Below are 18,962 nucleotides of genomic sequence, written 5' to 3' on the forward strand. Positions count from 1 at the left end.
ATCAAAGACAGTCAAGACTGACTACACCTTATGGCAGCACTTCAAGGGGGGGAGGGGGGAAGAAGAAAAATAGATATTGGAAATGGTTATTCGCCTTTCAGCCCCAGTCACCCCCAGGACCCAGGGCCTGCTTTCACAAGAAGGAAAGGTGCAGAGCCTACAGGATCTGACATCATTCCTCCTCCAGCAGAGGAGATACCCAGCAGACTTAAAAACAATCTAGCATTATGACAAGTGAAACCAACGGACAGACAAATCTCCCCCTACCAGAGGAGACAGACGCCACAGAGGCCAATGTGATGCGGCTCTCTGTCCTTTTAGGGGACCAGACTCACACAACTCCTGCCCATCTTGGGGATGGGGACCATTTAGGAGAAGCATTGCCACGGCCATCAAGTCCAAGGTCACACAGGATTCAGGTGTTCATGCAACCCCTTTGTATGAAAGAAAAGAGAGAGAAGGAAATGAATTGAAGCTAAACACAGATGATAATCACTTCAGTGAATAGCACTGACAGCTTACCATTATAAATTTTTCATTTTTTAAAAGATAAATATCTTTTCAATTTGGTCAAGCCAGAGGGTCTCTGAGGACACAGCACCACCCATACCCATGTACCTCAGCAGCCCTGGCCTCCTCCAGCAGAATCCTTTTCTGTTAAGCCTTGCTGTGCTGAATACGGATCCCAAACAAGGAGCAAAGCTCCAGATTTACAGCCCTGCTTCATGCCAGAAAGGCCTGCCCATCACAGCGCACTGATAACCTCCTCTTAAGTTCTTTTTTTTTGTTGTTGTTTTTTTTAATCAGCATGAGTGCTGAGTCACATACAGGGTCTGTATTTTGGCATTCCCCAACTATGCGTTGCCCACACCCCCTCCTGCTCAGACCCCTCCTTCAATCACCGCACTTGCCAATGTTGGCTGCCTCAGCTTGGGGTTATTTTTCTCCTTCCCCCTCTCACACTCCAGCAATTAAACCACACTGTGATCATGAACCAGAGACGTCCCTTAGACTAGCTTTACCCCAGCACAGCTTCACCATGAATTAATACTGTGTGCGGTATTTATTTAGAGAACACTAAACCCTGCAGACAAACATTTGCTTTATGAACGGTATTGGGAGGAGGAACCATACCTGCCACCAGCCACTTTATGAGCTTCATCTGTTGAACAGCTCACACAGCATCAACCATTTAGCACCCTGCCACTTATAACCACAAGTACAGTTGGCACTGTCTGCATCAGACAGCAAGCATGCTGCTGGATGGGGAGCTGGACAGGAGGCACTAGCAGCAAAGCTGGCCAAATGGCTGCAATGGACCTGCTGACCACCTCCTTCATGCCTGGACCTCCGTAATTACCGTGCAATAAAACAACAACCCCATGTCTGTTGGATTTGGGGGGGTGAAGGGGCTCAACACAAACTGGGGTTTCTCTCACCAGACTGCTAAGTGAGCACTTAAAACTGCAACCCCTTCTAGTCCACCTAACATATGAGTAGGGAGAACACTCCTGGATACCGTGCATCGTAGCTAGCCACCCCAAACATAAAGCCTACCAGGTAAATATAACTGGCCAAATGGCAACCAAGTCTTACAAGTCACCTTCCTCCTGCTGTTTAACAGGGAGGAAGAAAAAAAATCCCTACACAGATAAGAGATAACAAAATGCAATTACTAACAAGCTGCTGTTGCCCAGTAGGACCTCTTGCACTTCAGAGCATTAAGTTCAGTCAGAACAGAAATGCAGAATGCAGGGGATAAAGATCCAGGGTAGGTGTGATCCAGGAGCCTCTATCTCCTCCCATGAACGCTGCTCCAGCTCACAGGTAGCCCCACGCCTCAGCAAAGTCACTGTGTCTGCTCTGCCCAAATCCACCCAAAGACGTCTCCCTCCACTCACTAACAGGGCTCCCTGTCTCCAAGTTTTACTCAGGATGCAGCTCATCCCAGGGCTGACTTAACCTGCCCTTCAACCGACAAACCGTATTTCTTCCTCACGTGATACAGGGATCCCACTGCAGGAATGACCTGTGCTTTGCAGCACTGCTTCCTTTCAAGGCTGAACTGAGCATGTTTCATTTGATCATGTTCACAGGCTCAAAGCGGTTCATCCTAAGGGGCGCAACCCTGTCAGATCACTTTATAGCACGATAACTCCCCCAAGCCGTTCCCACTTACACCTTTCCTAAGCAATGCAGCTACACCTAAGACAAACAAAGCTGGAGTGTCTGCAGGTAACATCTGCCGACTACCACCAGTGCAGAAGGGCCAAAGGCAGGCTGCCTGGGAGGACACAGTCACCCTCTGGTTTCAGAAGCTAGGACCGTGCTCAAACGAACTTTTCAGAAACACGAGACAGCACTAGCCTTAAGCCTCTGGGGGACTTGCGATACAAGACAGCTTAAAGGGATGAATTTCATGCTTGTCTCATTAGGAATCATGTGTGTGCACCTTAGACTACATTAAAAATAACAGAGCACATTATTTTCCCCCCGCTGGCCGCCTTCTCCTTTTACCCCAATTAGTTCTAACAAATCACAGCCCACATAGGAAAAGCCAAGCACACAATGGCAGGAAAAAGCAACTGTGTCATCCAAGCACAGAACCTTAAACTCAGGATTCATTCTCCACATTCGTATCAAACCTCTTGCCAAAGCTTATCCTCACTGCCTCGTTTTTTTCACCTGAGGAATAAGAACATTTACACATGTATGTTTTTCTCCAAGGTTATTCTGAAGTTATTTGCAAGACATTTGGCAGATTAGAGGCATTACATAAATATTAGATGCTATAGAATAAGCTCTTACACAAGGAAGGGGATTTCTGAAGCTCTTAAAACTATCATGAGGTTTCTGTAGGCTGTTTAATATGAGCCCAGGCTTAAACACGACCTGGCAATGTATATTAAAGTTTACATTACATTATGCATAGAAGAATAATTCATGCACAGGATGAATGTTTAGTTGTCTTTAGGTACACATATGGGATTTGAATTTGTAGCTCATTCAATCGGTCCTATTCAATCTTATGTTCTGAACTACAGAAAGAATAAAGGAACATAATTTTATCCAGACAAAGAAAAGTATAAACAAATTTTTGAGTTTAAAAGGAAAGTAATTCATTATTTCAGTACACTTAACCTGAGAAGACAGCCAAACAGAACAAGATAAAAAAGTATTTTTTCCCGGGCATATCATCCTCCTGAAATTTGTACCAAACACAATACATACAAGGAACGTGTTTACCGATGGGGTATGAGTCATGCTCCCAGCTGACTGTTAGAAAGACTAGCTCCCAGAAATGAAAATGTAACTTGCAATTTGCAGGAGCATGACTGCCGTGTTATCTCCTGTTAACAGGGGGCAATGGGGATTAGAATAAGCCATCAGTAGTTGCAAGCCCTACGCTACCCTCTGTCATCAACACATTATCCAACTCAGGACACACAATTTCTGTGCTTTCGTTTTCCTCATCTCACATACCTGGTAAGCTTTCACTTGCTTCAGAATGTTATTACAACGCCTAACATTTGTATAAATAGTTTGGTCTAGAAGAAAGTGAAAGGTACTTCAGGTAGAAAAATATTTCCGCTTTACCTTAACTCACAAAATCAACAAATTTTATATTGATTGTGCCAACCTAAAATTTATGATCACTGAGAAAGACTGGAAATGTTAATAAAAACTTCCAGTCAATTCTCACATACATTCATTTCCTACAAGCTAAGTAACACAGCATGAGAAAATATGATGCAACATCATCAGCCTTACAAAACAACCAGTACTTAGAGTAGGGGAAAAAAATCCATAAGATTCCCCCCCTCCTCTTCATTTTGAATTTAAGTTATGGCTGTAACAACATGCCACTGTAATAATGCTGCAGAAGGACACAGTCATCATACTTCACCTACAACTCTGCATTCATTTCGGGTCAGTAGTTACCACACCACAGAGAAAATGTAATTGCTACGGCAGGCCTGCAGAGCAGAGAAAGCACAGTATCTCTGAAATGTAACATTATGGAAAGAAACCCCGGACTTTGTGTCTCAACAAACGAAAGGCACTGCTGGCATAATAAAATTTACTTTATAAGCCAAGAAACACATACACCACAAAGTCAAATTTCTGGCTACCTATTATAAAATTTGGAACTCAAAGATACCTAAAGTGTCATTTAGAAATTAAAAAAAAAAAAATACAAAAGAGGCAGGCAAAACTGTCCTTTGCATAAGGTCACAGACAACATACCATTGAGACTTTCCCCATTTCCCTTAAGTGTACTTAGTAGTACCTTTTGATATTCTCCAAAGAGATGGCAGAAAGGTAAGAGTAAAGAAAGGAGAGCATGTGGTACAGAAGCAGCTAGCTATGGTCCCATCCCCAGGATTCATAGTATTTAGAAAAGCTGTTATAGCACTGAATTCTGGACTACCAGGAATATACGCCCAAAACAGATGGAAAATGTCTATAGTCTTGTTTTTCTACCACAAAATGCTACCCGACTGCAGTTTCCCTGCAACTCCACCAACACTTGCAGCCGGCTGGTCCTTTGTCGTTTGCAAATTTAGCGTCTATTTTGTGGTGCCATATGTAGTCCAGGGAATTCAACAGGGGAGGAATACTCTGCTCCACCCTGTTCATCCTCTACCTTCACAGGGGGAACAAGATAGAGCAAAAAGTGAAAAATAACATTCTGGGCAGGGTTTGGATGCAGGTGAATACCACCTGAGTCACTTCATGTTATAGACTCCGTCTATGCTATTGCTTCTACTTTGCCAGATACTTTCAGAGTTTAACACAGGGGCTGAGGGCAGCTTAGCAGAAGCTCTGCAGGGAAGAGGTCGCAACACACTTAACACAGCACAGAAAGGGACTAGAGAAGACATTTCTCTCCCAGTAACAGGCCAATCCAAGCAGAAACTCAGAAACCAACTCACGGCTCAGAGAGGGAAAGGTCTGGAAGAGCCATGAGGCCTCAGGAGCACAGCTGCCTGCAGAGGGGAGGGAGGGCAACCAGTAAATAAAGTGTCAAGCAGGATCCCCCCCACCCTCCTTACTCAAATAAATCACTTAACTTATCAGAGAGCAGCAAATCTCCTTACCCCTCTGGATTAAAGGCAGACTTAAAGGAATGTTAACAGACTACCCTCTCCCTGGGTCATTCCTGATGCACGTCAGCTAGCCAGGCGCAGTGAAACTATGTTAAGGATGCCTTGATTAAAAAGGAAAAGTTTACTTCTAAATAAAATGATACTTTTACAGACAATTAAAAAGCTTACTGAATGTGGGATACATATTTCTTCTCACTTCTACGGAGTTTGGTGACCATTAGAAAAGCGTCTATGGTATAAGAGTATCTCTGAAACGTGTACCGGCCTTTTGCCATCCTCTAGTACAAAGTGAACTGAAATTCAAGGTCCCAGGTCTTCCACACAAGGAAGAGACATCAGGACAGTCGTTTCAGAAGACAATTTTCAGGCGGCTCACCAACTAAGGAAAGCTGAGTCCCTATGGGATTCCCACTGAAATTTCAGGAAGCAATGATGTTGTATCCCAGCATCAAGTATGTTTTTGAAGATTTCATTTGCCTGCCTACGTGCTTTGCATAACGATCACGCTATTAAAAGAGGGGAATCTAATAATAAAAAATAAAGACTAATTTACATTTCACTGCATAATACCACAGAGATAAGTAGGTAATTTTAAAAATAAGTTAAAATATATGGCATAGATGAGCAACATTGCAAAAATATCCGTAACAAAAAAGTTCGGTATGAGAGAAGCAAGAAAAAGGGGAGGAGAAGTGCTTGTTCCAAGGGAACAAGTCAGACAAACAGGCATACGCCACAGATACTAAGAAGAAATCATCAACAGTGTGGGCTGCTTTATCACTGCCTAAGTCAGTAAGAAACCCCGTCCTCAAGTATCAAAGGAACAAGAGGAAGTGCCTGAAAAAACTACATATTTTGTGGACTCAGACTGCTTTAGCCCTGCATGGGAACCAGGTCTAACCCCAAAATGCCTTCCCCAGCTTGGATGAAACACTGACATGACGACAGGAAGAAGCTCCAGTATCATCTGTAAACTGACCTGTTTTACAACTAAAGAACATTGCAAATGCTTTCCTGAGCCAAAGCCTCCAGGTGATCTGTTCTGAGACACAAAATTTCCTCCTAAAGACAGTGAGACAGATGCTGGTGCTGGGTGTGGAGCATAAATCCACCAACTCAAACCCCACTGTGCAGACAGCCCACGCATCAGGGCAGACACTCTCTCCTTACACCTTCTGGGCCAAATCCCTTCCGCCTTCTAAGTCTACAAAAAACGTCTCCTTAACTTCAAGAAGTAGAAATCTCAGTGCCCAAAGGCATCCCTGCCCACAAAAGACTGGAATCACTTTTGATGATTTGCTGCAGCGTTGAAACACGGGAAGGCAAATAGCTCAGGGAAGCTGGACCTCACCACGCTGCAGGTACAACACGTATATTCCAATTCCTTCATACCAAAGCAAACAAGCAAAATGCGAGTTAAATGGCTGACCTTTGTATTATGTCACAAACTGCACGTGAGGACACCAAACTTCCTCCTAACATTCTTGCGAGTGCTCGCTTGTACTGTAACAAAAGGCAAACACTTTTCTGATAGTTTCCTTAATACAGACGCTAACACAATGCTAAATAATAGCATAAAAGTACTTCATCCCAACTTCCTCCAAGCAAACAAACTTTAGAATATGTATAACAGTAATTTGACCTTCCTGGTATTTTTCCATTTCTTTTCTCTGTATAACTCAAATGTGTTCCAAAAGGAAAACAGGTATTTTGAATGTATACCTCCAAGCAAGTCTTGGAATTATTTTCAGAAAGCCTGGTAATAGCTCAGTAGGAGTTAAAAAAAAAAATAAAAATCAGTCATACTTGGCAAAACCCAAGTTCATCCTTATTTCCTTCTTTTTCTTTATTCATTAATGGCTGTTGCACTGCTTTGCCTTGGGAGGACAATGTAGTTTTGGTAGCATTGCTTTCCTCTTAGCTTCTGCGCAGCAAGCACTTTGATACCTTCTGGTTACAGCCAAACCCCATTTTGGAAGATCACATAGATATATTCTGGGAAGAGCCTGGTAACACGTTCACTAGCGCTCTCTCTCTAAGAAGGGGTACCTTTCACTGAGCTCTGCTCCACCAGTGCTGGAACTGGTTACTGCACTGGAAGGGGATGAGACAAAAGAAAAATACAGAGAGAAAGCAAAGGGCCAACCTCTGGATAACAATAGGAACTGAGAAAGCCAGTAACAAAACTGCTCAAAGCTCAAAAGAATAACAACTATATGAAAACGATCCTGGCATGTTCTTCTTTCATAACCATCAGAGCTCTTTTCTTTACCTCCAAACACTCCCTCACAGAAGGTTTCATCTACAGGGTCTACCTGGGCTTTCGCTTTCTGGCACCCACGTTTTCCTTCCCCGGCAGTCAGTCCCAGGCAAAGCTTGCAGCAGCAGTGGATGCGCCCACCTGGGAGCCAGCGAACCTCCCTTCCACTTTGTCACCAACTTGCAATTACAGTTACTTGCTGAAAGCCACAGCACCTCACGTAAGATAAAAATAGCAGCACTTACTTGCTGTGGTAGAGCACTGCTTTTTAAGGGACTAATGTAGTAGCAGAACAATTAGAACTTACTTTTAAACATTTAAATATCGCTCAGTAGTCTATTCGCTTCTTTAATAATCTGAAGAGAGCAATCCAATATAAAAGCCTTCAAATCTCTCTCCCCATTTCACTGTCCCCAATGATGTAACAGCCTTTTAAATAAAGCTAGCGATGGCTCATTAGCAATGTGAAGCCTTCACTGTAGTTTTTGCAGCAGCTTTGTTGGGAATTCACGTATGCCTGACGAGATAGCGCTCTACAGCGAAGGAGCTCGTAGACTGGAAGAGCTCCTTTAGTGTAACTTCTGTAATCTGTGAGTTGGTAGCAACATGGATGGTCAGATACATGAAAGGCTTAGGGACGGCAGCAGAGAGAAACCAAATGTTAAGTCCCGCTCCCAGCATCTCTGAAGAAAACAACATGTGTACTGATACAAGAATCGAGTGCAAGGACATGCCTTGCCTCCGCAGATACTCCCACTGCCAGCAGGCTGGGGATCTGCATCCAAACGAAGCGTGCCCTTTGCCTGGCTGGTATTTAAGGCACTGCATGCAATCATTTAGTTTGCGCTCAAGGCTACTAGCGGGTCCTGACCAGGCACCCCTGAAATCAATGCCACGACACAAGCAAGTCAGGGCAACAAGCTGCTGGGAGAGCCCAGTTTGGGGGGTTGGCCAATGGATTCTTCTTTCAGTTTGGAGCTCATGTTCCTCAAGCATCTCCCCAAACTGGAAAGCTCTTGGGGAATAAGCAACTGGCCACCATCAGCGGGTGCGACGGCTGCCAGCTCCGCAGGAAGGTGCCCCGAACACCCCCACGTTTCACCGCTTCTGGACAGCGGCATGCCGTTACACGCACACAGACCAAACCAGATTTCACATCAATAGCCCTTTTCATTCCCCAGTCAAGAATGGGGACATTTGTTCACCGGCGGGGACTCCATCCTCGGCCCCAGCACCCCCAGAGCCCTCACTGTGGGCCGAGGAGCCCCCAGTGCTGCCCGTTTGGCTACCGGCCGCCTCAGCGGGGACCTACAAGGCGCAGGTGACCGTTTGCATCCTCGGCCTTCCAGAAACGAGTTACCCCGGTGCAAACCTACGGCCGGGCCGGGCCCACGGTGCCGCGGATGTCCGTGTGTCTGTCCCACACCCCCCCCCCCGCCGCCGGCTCCCGCTGCCCGCGGCGCAGGCCCGGGACGGCGCCGCCTCCGCCGGGGGTGTGTGGGGGTGTGAGATTGGGGGGATGTGGAGGGAGGGGGGGTGAGCCGGTACCGCCGCCTCTCCCCGCCCCGGTGCGCCCATCGGCGGGGTCAGCCCGGCGGGGCGGGCGGGCCCGGCCGCGCTCCACCTGCAGCGCCGCGGCCGGCGTCCGTACTCACTCTGCGTAACCCGTGGTCCAGGGCAGGCGGCGGGTCTCCTTGCTGAGGATGAGGATGGGACGGGCGATGTGGTCGGCGGAGCACTCCACCTCGTCCGGGGACAGTCCCAGGAACTCGGGTCTCCCGTAGGGGAAGCGGAGGGGCAAATCCGCGCCGCTGCCGTGGTCGGCGCCCGCGCTGCCAGCCATAATGCCGCCCATGAAATTGGCCACGGCGGACTTCACCCGTGTGAGCATAGTAACCCCGCCGGCGGCGGCGGCAGCACCGGAGCCGCCGCGCAGGGCGGGGAGCGGGGCGCGCCGGCGGGCAGCGCTGCTGCGGCGGCGGCGGCTCCGGCAGCCCCCGCCGCGCTTCCGCAATGGGGGCGCCGGGCCGCGGGGAGCCGGGCGGGGGGGGACGGCGGGCTCAGGGGCAGCCGCGGGGCCGCGGGCTCATCGCAGCGGCAGCGGCGGCAGGTTTCCCCCCTCCCGGCGCGGCGGCGGTGGAACTCAGCCCGGCGGCGGCGGTAGCGGCGGCTGCTGAGTCATGTGATAGCGAGGCTGGATTTGCCCGGGCGCTTCCTGCTCCTCCTGCGGCACCGGCGGGCTCCTGGCACACGCCGGGCACGGGCGGCCGCTGCCCCCGCCCTGCCGGGATCCCGCCCGCCTCCCGCGCCGGGGGGCGGCCCGCGGCAGGTGCGCGCGGGCGGGGCCTGGCGGGGCCGCCCCCGGCTGCCTGCGGGGCCGTGCGGCGGGGGCCGGGGCCGGGGCCGGCGGGCGCTCCTGTCCGGTCCGGGGCGGTGCGGTGAGGTGCGGCGCGGCCCGCCGCCGCCTGCGGGAAGGGTTGCCCGGGAGGCGTCTCAGGCGGAGCCGCTCGGGGGCCCCGGCGCGCTGGGGGGTCCGTTACCGGCGGGCGGGGTGTCGCCGCCCGCAGCGCGCCCGTCCGTCCCCGCTGCCCCGCGGCTGAGCCGGCGCAGCCCACGCGGGACGCTCGGCCCCAGACCCTGGCCGAGCTCTCAGGTCCCACGGGCTGTGGGACCAGGCTCCCCCCTGGAGGCTTTACCGTCCTTCTCGTTGAACCTGTCAAGGACGTTTGCCCTACAACCATTTGGCAGGGAAAAGAACTATGAGTACCCCCGCCGTGAGGGCGGGGGCCTAAACCGAGCCCTGTAGCCGGCGGCGTGGGGTTCCCCCTGCCTGCTTAGGGAGCCCTCCTGGATAGCCGGCAGACCTGGTGTGGCAGCCCCCCGGCTGCCTCCCCCCACAGCCAGGAGCTTAGGATGCTGTCCTGGGGCAAAAGTGAAGGGACAAGCCTGAATGTCTTCAAGTTTGAGGGCACAGATGTTTTAACCCCTCCTTCTCCAGCCATGTCATATTGACCATGTGATACTCTTTTACCAAAAAATTTGGGAGGTCAGCTGCAAGTGGTGGTTGCCCAAATGTGTGGAAAGGTTGCAGGTTTGGGTGTGCCAAGCTTCAGGAAAACAGGGGTGAGTGGAACGCAGCCAGAGTACCTAGGAAGTGTGTCCTCTGAAGCAAGGATGTGTCTGTGCCTTGGGATGTTGCGGTACTCCTGAGAGCTGCGTGTGTCACCGAGAGGCAGAGTGACCTGCGAAATGGAGCAGGTAGGCACGGCAAGCCCTAAGAGTAGCACAGTACTGGGACTTAGCAGGGAAAAACTGGTTAGTCATCATGCATGGCTACTGGGGATGATCGGCTGTCATCTAGCTGGCTCATACTAGAAACCAGCTGGCGTACCACTGAACACACAGTTACACAGCTTTGGAGGCTAAGCCGTGTGAGCTCGTTCAATTTCTGATTATTAAACAACATCCTGAAAGCTGAGTTCCAACAATGCCTGGGTTTGATCCAGGTGCCTTGTCTCACATTTCTCACGTGAGAAATGTGAAGATGTTGTGACTCTTACTAGTTTTTATGACAAAACCATCTATTAAAAAAGCCTACAGGGCCAAAAATAGTTTAGTGAAGAGGGATGCTGAGAGTGTGTTAAGTGCTACTTGAAGCGGAGTTTGAAAAATATCCACCCCAAATTAAATGTTACAGATATACCTCCTTTGGGAGGACGTGGTTATTTTTCCCGTCTCTTGTTTAATTGTTTCCAGGGCTGATATTACAAATATTTGGAAGGAACAGTAAACCTCTTTTAGGTCAAAAAATACTTGATATTAAGAACTCAACCATTTATTACAATATAATGGAAACCTTGTAATTCTTATTTCATGCATTTCTGTTTGCTTTGCTTTGTTTCAAGTTATGTTGCAGAGGTCGTTACTTTAAAGAAAAAATTATAAGAAATAAAAGGAAACAAAAGCTTTGCCAAAATTCAGCCGGGTTATTTTCACAGGCCCTGTGACTGGATGCCATTCATCCACATTCACATGTTACAAAGGAAGGCAGGATTCCCAAAGTCCCTTGGCTGCTCTGTTCAGTGGCCTGAACAGGTCCCCGTTCATTCTCAGCCCCTTCCACCTGAGAATGCTCCCTTTATACTGTCTTTTCTCTGCTATACAGACACTGTTTTTCACCAGACAGGCTCTCCAGCACCCACTTCCCTCACTAATGCTTTAAGGGAACTTCCACCTGAAGAAGACATGAGTGAAATGAGAGCCATGAGCAGAACTTGACACGTATCCCAGAGAGGCTTGTTTTTGTCTGTGTAAAAGTAGAGCCCCTCACAGGTTATCCCATACAATCCCGGAAAGGCTATGCCAGCAGACTATACTTTGCAGTTTATTTGACCCAAACACTTTGAAAAATATGGTTGACTGAAACTCTGAGAGGACGCAGTGTTTGTCCTTCTGCCCCGCCTGCGGTCATCATTTTGCACAAAACATGAGGGAGAAATGTAAGGGAGTATATGTAGGCTTGTTAGAGTTTAAATGATTATCTCTGCAAGATGACAAGGGAAAGCTCAGCTCAGACATATGGGGAGACAGCTTAACGGCTCACCACTCAAAACAAATCTGTGCGCTATTTGAAATTCTGTGGATGCTTGCCTCTGGCACAAGAACGCACTACAGATACAACAGGTACGATGTGGCCTTTTCACACTGAAAAGGACAGAGATGCTTTGATTTCGGTTCTGTCTGGGAAAGAGGATCATGTTGTTCACTTTTGAGTTAAAGATGAAGCTCCACTTCTCAAAGGAAGTAATGGTAAGGCCTGGCACATCTCAGCGAGTTCCTCAAATCTTCTAACCTGTGGTCCAGCTGGTCCAAGCCTGACATCTTTCTTTGGTGGTGGGCAAACTACTAAAGGTTTAGTTATTGACTCCGGATAAAATCTTGGGGCTGAGTTCTTTATGTCAATGTTTGAAAATTGACTCAGTTTCCTTCCGCAATTCCATGGCTAATGTGAAGGAAAGATGACAAGCTGGATTTTTTAAAAATGTAAACTTATTTGTGATACTGGGATAAATATACTTTTCTCTCTGAATGGCTAACCACACTGTGGAGCCAGTGAAGCTGCATGTGGGCCAGAAGCACACTCATATGAGCTCTTTGAAGCATCCAAATTGTGTTATGCTACCCTGCCATGCATCATATTCAGTATTCAACACATTCAAAAGCATTTTAATCATGATGAAAACAGATTTTTACAGAGATTACGCTAAACTTTTATCCAATGATAGAATAATTCTGATTGGAGATGACTTCTGAAGATCACGTGCTCCAACTTCTTTGTCAAAGCAGGGCCAACTTTAAAATTACATTATATTGTCCAGAATCTTGTCCAGTTGAGTCTTCAATGCTTCCAAGGATGGAGATACCACAGTGTCTCTAGGCATCAGTTCCAATCTTCAGGCACCCAGCCGTGAAAATTTTTTTCCTGGTCTCTGGGATTTCTGTTGTTGCCATTTGTGTCTGTTGTCTCTCATCACTAATCACCTCCAAGAATGATATGACTCTTTCCGCTCTGTACCCTCTTATTTGGTGGTTGAAGACACATTAAGGTTTCTCACACGTAGCCTTGCCTTCTAAAGGCTGAACAAGCCCATTTTACTCAGCATCTTCTTATGACAATCTTGGCATCCCACTGCTGGACTCACTCCAGTAGGTCAGCTGGGGAGCCCCAGATGGGACACAATACTCTCACAAGTGCCATTTAGAGGGGTATGATTACTTCCCTCGACTATTGCTAATACACCCCAATATGTGGTTAGCCTGTGTCGCTGCAAAGGCACACTGGTGGCTCATACTCACTTTGCTGTCTAGCGGGTCCCTCCAGCCATTTACTGCAAAGATGCTTTCTTAGTAGTCAGCCCTCAATATGGATTTACTTCATCCCAGTTGCGGGACTTTGCGTATGTTCCTGGTGAACTTCAGGAGGTTCCTGTCAGGCCATTTCTCCAGCCCACTGAGATCCCTCTGAGTGGCAGCCCTGCCCTCCAGCCATCAACTTGTCCCCCCCAACCTGGGGGAAAGGAGAGAAATACTTACAGTCAACAAAAAGCTTAATGCTGTCTGTTAAAGCTCTCTGTAGATACTATTTATATATAGAATCATAGAATATCTCAAGTTGGAAGGAACCCATAGGGATCATTGAGTCCAACTCCCTGCTCCTGGCAGGACTACCTAAAACTAAACCATACGACTAAGAGTGTTGTCCAGATGCTCCTTGAGCTCTGACAGGCTTGGTGCCTTGACCGCTCTCCCAGGGGCCTGTTCCAGTGACCGACCATCTCCTCAGTGAAGAACCTTTTCCTAAGTCCAGTCTGAACTTCCTCGATGCAGCTTCATTCCATTCCCTCGTGTCCTATTTCTGCCTTTCTTGCCACTTTTTAAAGAACAAAATTCACTTTAAAATAAAAAAAAAGCTTGCAAGATGAGATATCCGCTTGGCTGTGAGGACGCCGGTTCTGGCTCCTGAGTACTTGAGCAGAGGGTATGTTAGGTGGAGTACCTGTAAGCATATCCAGTGAAAGCGCATTGACGCAATGTGTTTACATGTTGTTTTCTGATCATAAAAATTGTTTCTGGTGCAGGCCCTATTTTGATTCTTTTGCAGAACATGGAAGCACCTGGGGCTCTGCCTCATGGGAGCAGGGAATTTATTTCAGCAATGTACCTCTTTAACTTGCTTGTACCTTGTTTATGCCTCGCGTTGCTTGCTTGCTTTAAGTTTTGTTTCCTGTGCTTTTCATGCTCTGAATAAAAGCAATGGGAAAACTCCCAAACGCTTCGGTGAGAGAAGTAGTAGGTCTAATGTGAGATGAATGCAGCATTTCTGTGGACATGAACTTCTGTGTCATATTATCACAGGTGTGCAGAATATCCACAGAATATTCTGTGAGTATTAGGAGATGTATGAATTCGGAGAGTATGTCAGAATACATGTCTGACATAATGGTGATGAGACTGTATCTGCAGGGGGAAAAACAGTTTTGAAGGAAGAATTGCTTGTTTTTCTCTGTTAATCCCCCGAACAAAAAACACTTCAAGCCTTATTTCATGTCATGTGGTGATCAATGAAGTTATGCTTACCTTTTCAAAAGTACTGTGCGTCCTTTAATAAGCATGAGGAAGCTCTTTATCTCTGAAGAAAGGCCCTTCAGAAGCACAGTGCCTGAGGCATCATAGTGATGTGGAGGAGAAAATGCCACTTATTAAGACATCAATCCAGAGCTCCCGTCCATGCCTGCAGGAACCACCAGCATTTCCAGGCTTATCAGAGCTGACAAGATCAAAGCCATTGGTGCTCTTGCCAGATTGCAAGCAAGAGTACCAAGTAAATTTAAAGATAAATAAATACTAGCCATACTTGGAGAATATGTTTCCTCTGCTATACCTGATTTTTACTGCACCATCCTCTAGTCAATAGGGGCTGGAATCCAGGTGTCCCGTTCCCCAGGAAAGTCTCTCCCTCCTGCTTTTGCAGACTCGCTCTTTCTGCTCCTGCCCAGAAATATTTACGTGGTGATGCAAAGGGGAGCCCTGTCACAGCCCTGTCCTTACTCAGATATAGGCTGTACAGCTGAGTGGTGAAAGCATTCGTGCCAGAAGAGTGGGTTCTTATACCTTCTCACAGTGGAGGACTAATAAATGCAGCATCCTGAGCTGCATGACAGCAGCCCTGGTTTAGGTACCCAGGCAGGAAAAAGGCCCTAAGGAGGGATCTTAACTGACTGGCAATCACAGTAAAAGATGTCACAGAACCTTATAATTGCTTGCAATCTATATAAATATAAATAAATACTTAACTGCTGCCCATAAGCCTCTAAGAATTTCACATTTGCCAAAAACCACAGGATGACGACTTCTGCAAGAATCTATCTGCAAGTATCCTGAAAATAAACATCTAATTTTGCAATAAACATCATCATCACAATTTTGCTCCTACAGCCTCTTCTTACTTTCCATTATCCGCTCCTTTTTAATGGCTGTAGCTAAATCTGCTAATAATGGCATGGAATAGGGATTAGCTTGTTTATGTGCTCCCGTCGGCAGCTTTTCATAGGCAAGGTGGAGAAAAACTATTACATCCTCTCTTGGGCTCCTTTGCCCTGCCTCCTGTGAAAGAACATCTTGCCCTGGTGATGTTGTGAGGTGCTTCAAAATGTCAGCGATGGCAGCACTTTTGCTGGCAGTCTCAGCAATAAACCTGAAAGAAGTAATCAGATAGGTTGCGATGCAGAGCCAACCAGAAAATGAGCAGGTAAAAGGACACGTGGATATTTGTAGGTGCTTAGAGTTATGGGACAGCACTAAAAGCTTGGCTGAGCACAGGCATGGATGCATGCGTTTTAACTGCCTCAACATTTCGGGTTGAGTAAGATCATGTTTCAGAATATAAGATGGTCTTTACTTGTGCCTGAGTTAAGCATGGGTTAAATATGCAGGGAAGTGATTTGTGTATACCAAGCAGTGGGGAATTTTTGAGTAACTTGCGAGCTGCCTTTGCTGCAGACGCTCCTTAAATGGGGTTTTTCAAGAGTAAGCGGAATGGATGGGTGAGGGGCTTCTTGTCTGCCGACGGCAGCTTGGGAGCGGATGGCAAACACGAAGAGGGATCCTCTCCCTACATCTGGGCTGTGGCTTCTGCTGCACGTGCTGTGCTGCAGCTCGGGCCAGCCAGGCACTGGATTTCAACTGTGTGTTGGCCAAGGTCTTGTCCGCAGCACGGTCACAAGCCTTAACCATCATGCCCTGCTTAGAGTTTGACAGTACTTCTTTTTTCTTCTTGTTTTTTTCTTTCTCCTTTTGATTTTGGACAGTTGGGTTTTTTTAAATATTAATTAAATGAACAGTTCTGGCAAAACTTCAAGGTTTGAATGTCAGCCTGGGTATTTGAAATCCCAGGTGCCTCACGTGGAACTCAACCTCAGCCAGCCTTGCCAAGGAAGGAAGTGGTATTTTTGAGCAAGTTGTCAAAACCCCGGGCTCCTAGACTTCAGGCTGAATTTACCAGATGTTTTGTGCTGTCAGAAATCATGACTATACTGAATGATGGCAGAGAAAGTTAAAGAAATATTGCTACTTTTGTACTTAGCTCTTGGATTTCTACTCATCTGCTGTAAGCAGGAATATGGAAACTGTTTTTCCACTCATGTTTTTTCTTCCCAGCACTGCTCGTGAGGTGCCTGTGGCCCTGCATAGTCAGCCTGGCTGTCTGCTTTCCCAAATACATGACATTCTGATATTAACACGCTGTCATTCAGATTGCTACAGCTGGTATGCAGAATCTTGTCAATAGACAAAGAAAGAACAAACAAGACAAAAGCAAGTATTTAGGATTTATTGGCAGTTCCAAAAGTCTTATGAAGAAGTAAAAGTGTGTATATAAATATTTATTGCGTTCCATTAGAGCAAAAAAAAAGAGCTCTCCTGTTTTAGTTGTGTAATAAGATACTATAAATTTTGTCCTTTCTTCTACAACATCCTTCAAAGGTGTCCTGATACAGTATGTGCTGCTTTTTCTGCAAAGACTTGTGTCAGTGGTGTGGGATCTAAACCACTTTTAGCTTGGACAAGCACATTGCTTTTTTTCTCCCCACACTTTTTTATAACTTGACTGCTCTCTTTTATTACTTTTATTAATTCTTCCTTACCTTGTTTGTTGGTGGTTTTTTTGCTTGATTTGTCTTTGGTTTTTACTTCCTTTTTTGTTGACTAGAAGCTGTAGCTTTTGACAGTCTTCTGTAGAGTGGATTTAAAAATAATAATAATAGAAAAGCAATAATTTTTTCATGCATCTTATAATAGATTGCCCAAGGCACAAAAATGTGACAGTTACATCTGCTTCATTTCTCCCAGTTTGAACTGAATCAGCAACTAAAACTGAGGACTTCATTCAGTACTACAGTGCTGCCAGCTGAGGAACAGGCACGTAAGAGAGCGTTAGCAATGTCTCAGTTATTGTACCAACTCTGAAGAGTTTTGATGGTCGGGAACGGGACCCGTTTCAGTTGTGTTGCAATATTGGCTCATTTAAAGGATCGATCTCCTGAGATCAGAGAATTTTTGGCTTTTTCAGATGTTCTCAAAAAAACCCAAAGAATAAACCAGAGTGCTAAAATCAGACAGCATAACTTGCATCAGGGAGAAGCCAGTTTGGATCTGTATTGGGCAGATGGGGAAAAAGTGAGAACAGGATTGTCTGAACACCTCTGCTTCCGCAGCAGAGGCAGCAGCAGGAAATGCCCTAAGCAAACACATTGCCACAACAATAGGCAATCTGCGTGACCTTCTGGTTGCTCCAGCTGATGTATCTGAAAATCAAATTAACCTTTGACTTCTGTGGGTCATGGCCTTTCAACTATTGTGTGGAACAACCTAAGCAACTGGATAGAAAAGATGCTTTTTAACAGATTTAAAGCAATAAAGTAAGCATCATAATCTTCCATTAAATAGCTGACATAGAATAAATATGCTGACCTTTTGGAAATATAATTATTTGTGATTGAACATCTACGTTTACAATATTTTTCATATAAAATGTTTTTTTTTTTTATTATTTCTATGGAGCTGTAGCCCCTTTTGAGAGTGATACATGCACCTCAAATACATTTAAGTAATGGGAGTAAATAATTAGTATGCCATAACCTAAAGCTTGTTATTGCTAATCATTTCCCTGTTTAGCCACTGAAAACAATTCTCACCGTGGTGCAGAAGACTTCCCCTCACCCCGTGTTTTCAGCCTCCTTCCCCTCCGCTTGCTGCACCCTGCCTGAAGCACGGAGGTGCCGAGGGCTCGCTGCCCGCCGCTGGCACAACAGCCCTGTGCAAACCCCACAGCCTCTAAGGCTGCGATACAGTTGTGGTACCCTATGGCTGGTCCAAAACTTGTTTTGCCAGTCTATGTAAAACCAACTTTGGTCTCCCTGAAGATGAGAGTAAAATAACTCAGCTGCTGCTCGCTGCCTTCCCCCACAGGGCATAGCGTGGGGCTGACAGCGAAGGTGGTGGGGCAGTTTGTGGGGCTGCTCAGCCCAGGCTTAGCACCTCTAACCCTCAGAGAACCATCTACCTGTGCCAAAAAACAGGAACCATGGTCACAGCTACACCTGCTTGTCCTTTGTCCTTTGTGCCTGCACTTTGCTATCCCAAACCAAAAAGGGGTTCCCTCCGTGGATTTCAGTATATCTCCTTTTGCCCTTTTATAACAGGACTTACTGAGCTACAGGGATTTGCAGTCCCATAAAAAGACCCGTGATTAAAGAAAATCTGGAAATGTATTGTCTATATTTATATGTTATTTAACAATAAAGGATTTAGGTTTGTGGGGAGCACTGTTAGGTATTCCCCTTGACAGTTTGCTTGAAACAACCCAGCTCTGGGCAGAAGACACCCATTTCAGCAGCAGTTAGTGAGGGATGCAGGTCTGGAAGTCAGGGTCAAAAAGTTTGCTGGCATGATAGCAGGGAGGGAGTCTGCAGCTCAAGAGGAGACCGAAGAAAAGTGTTGACACCACAAAGACATCTACGGTCCTCCATCAAATC

The 18,962-nt window shown here is 46.6% G+C and overlaps 1 protein-coding gene across 1 annotated transcript in view; it reads right to left on the minus strand.

The window, feature by feature from the left end:
* Window positions 1-9,684, minus strand: part of PPM1H (protein phosphatase, Mg2+/Mn2+ dependent 1H) — a 139,020-nt gene extending 129,336 nt beyond the window's left edge. Inside the window, exon 1 of the mRNA XM_064448579.1 lies at window positions 9,027-9,684. Within this exon, the coding sequence (XP_064304649.1) occupies window positions 9,027-9,262 (236 nt within the window). The 5' untranslated portion in view covers window positions 9,263-9,684. The remainder of the gene's footprint in view (window positions 1-9,026) is intronic.
* Window positions 9,685-18,962: the final 9,278 nt, after the last annotated feature.

Source organism: Phalacrocorax carbo, chromosome 1 (genome assembly GCF_963921805.1).
Source record: "Phalacrocorax carbo chromosome 1, bPhaCar2.1, whole genome shotgun sequence".
Lineage (NCBI taxonomy): Eukaryota > Metazoa > Chordata > Aves > Suliformes > Phalacrocoracidae > Phalacrocorax > Phalacrocorax carbo.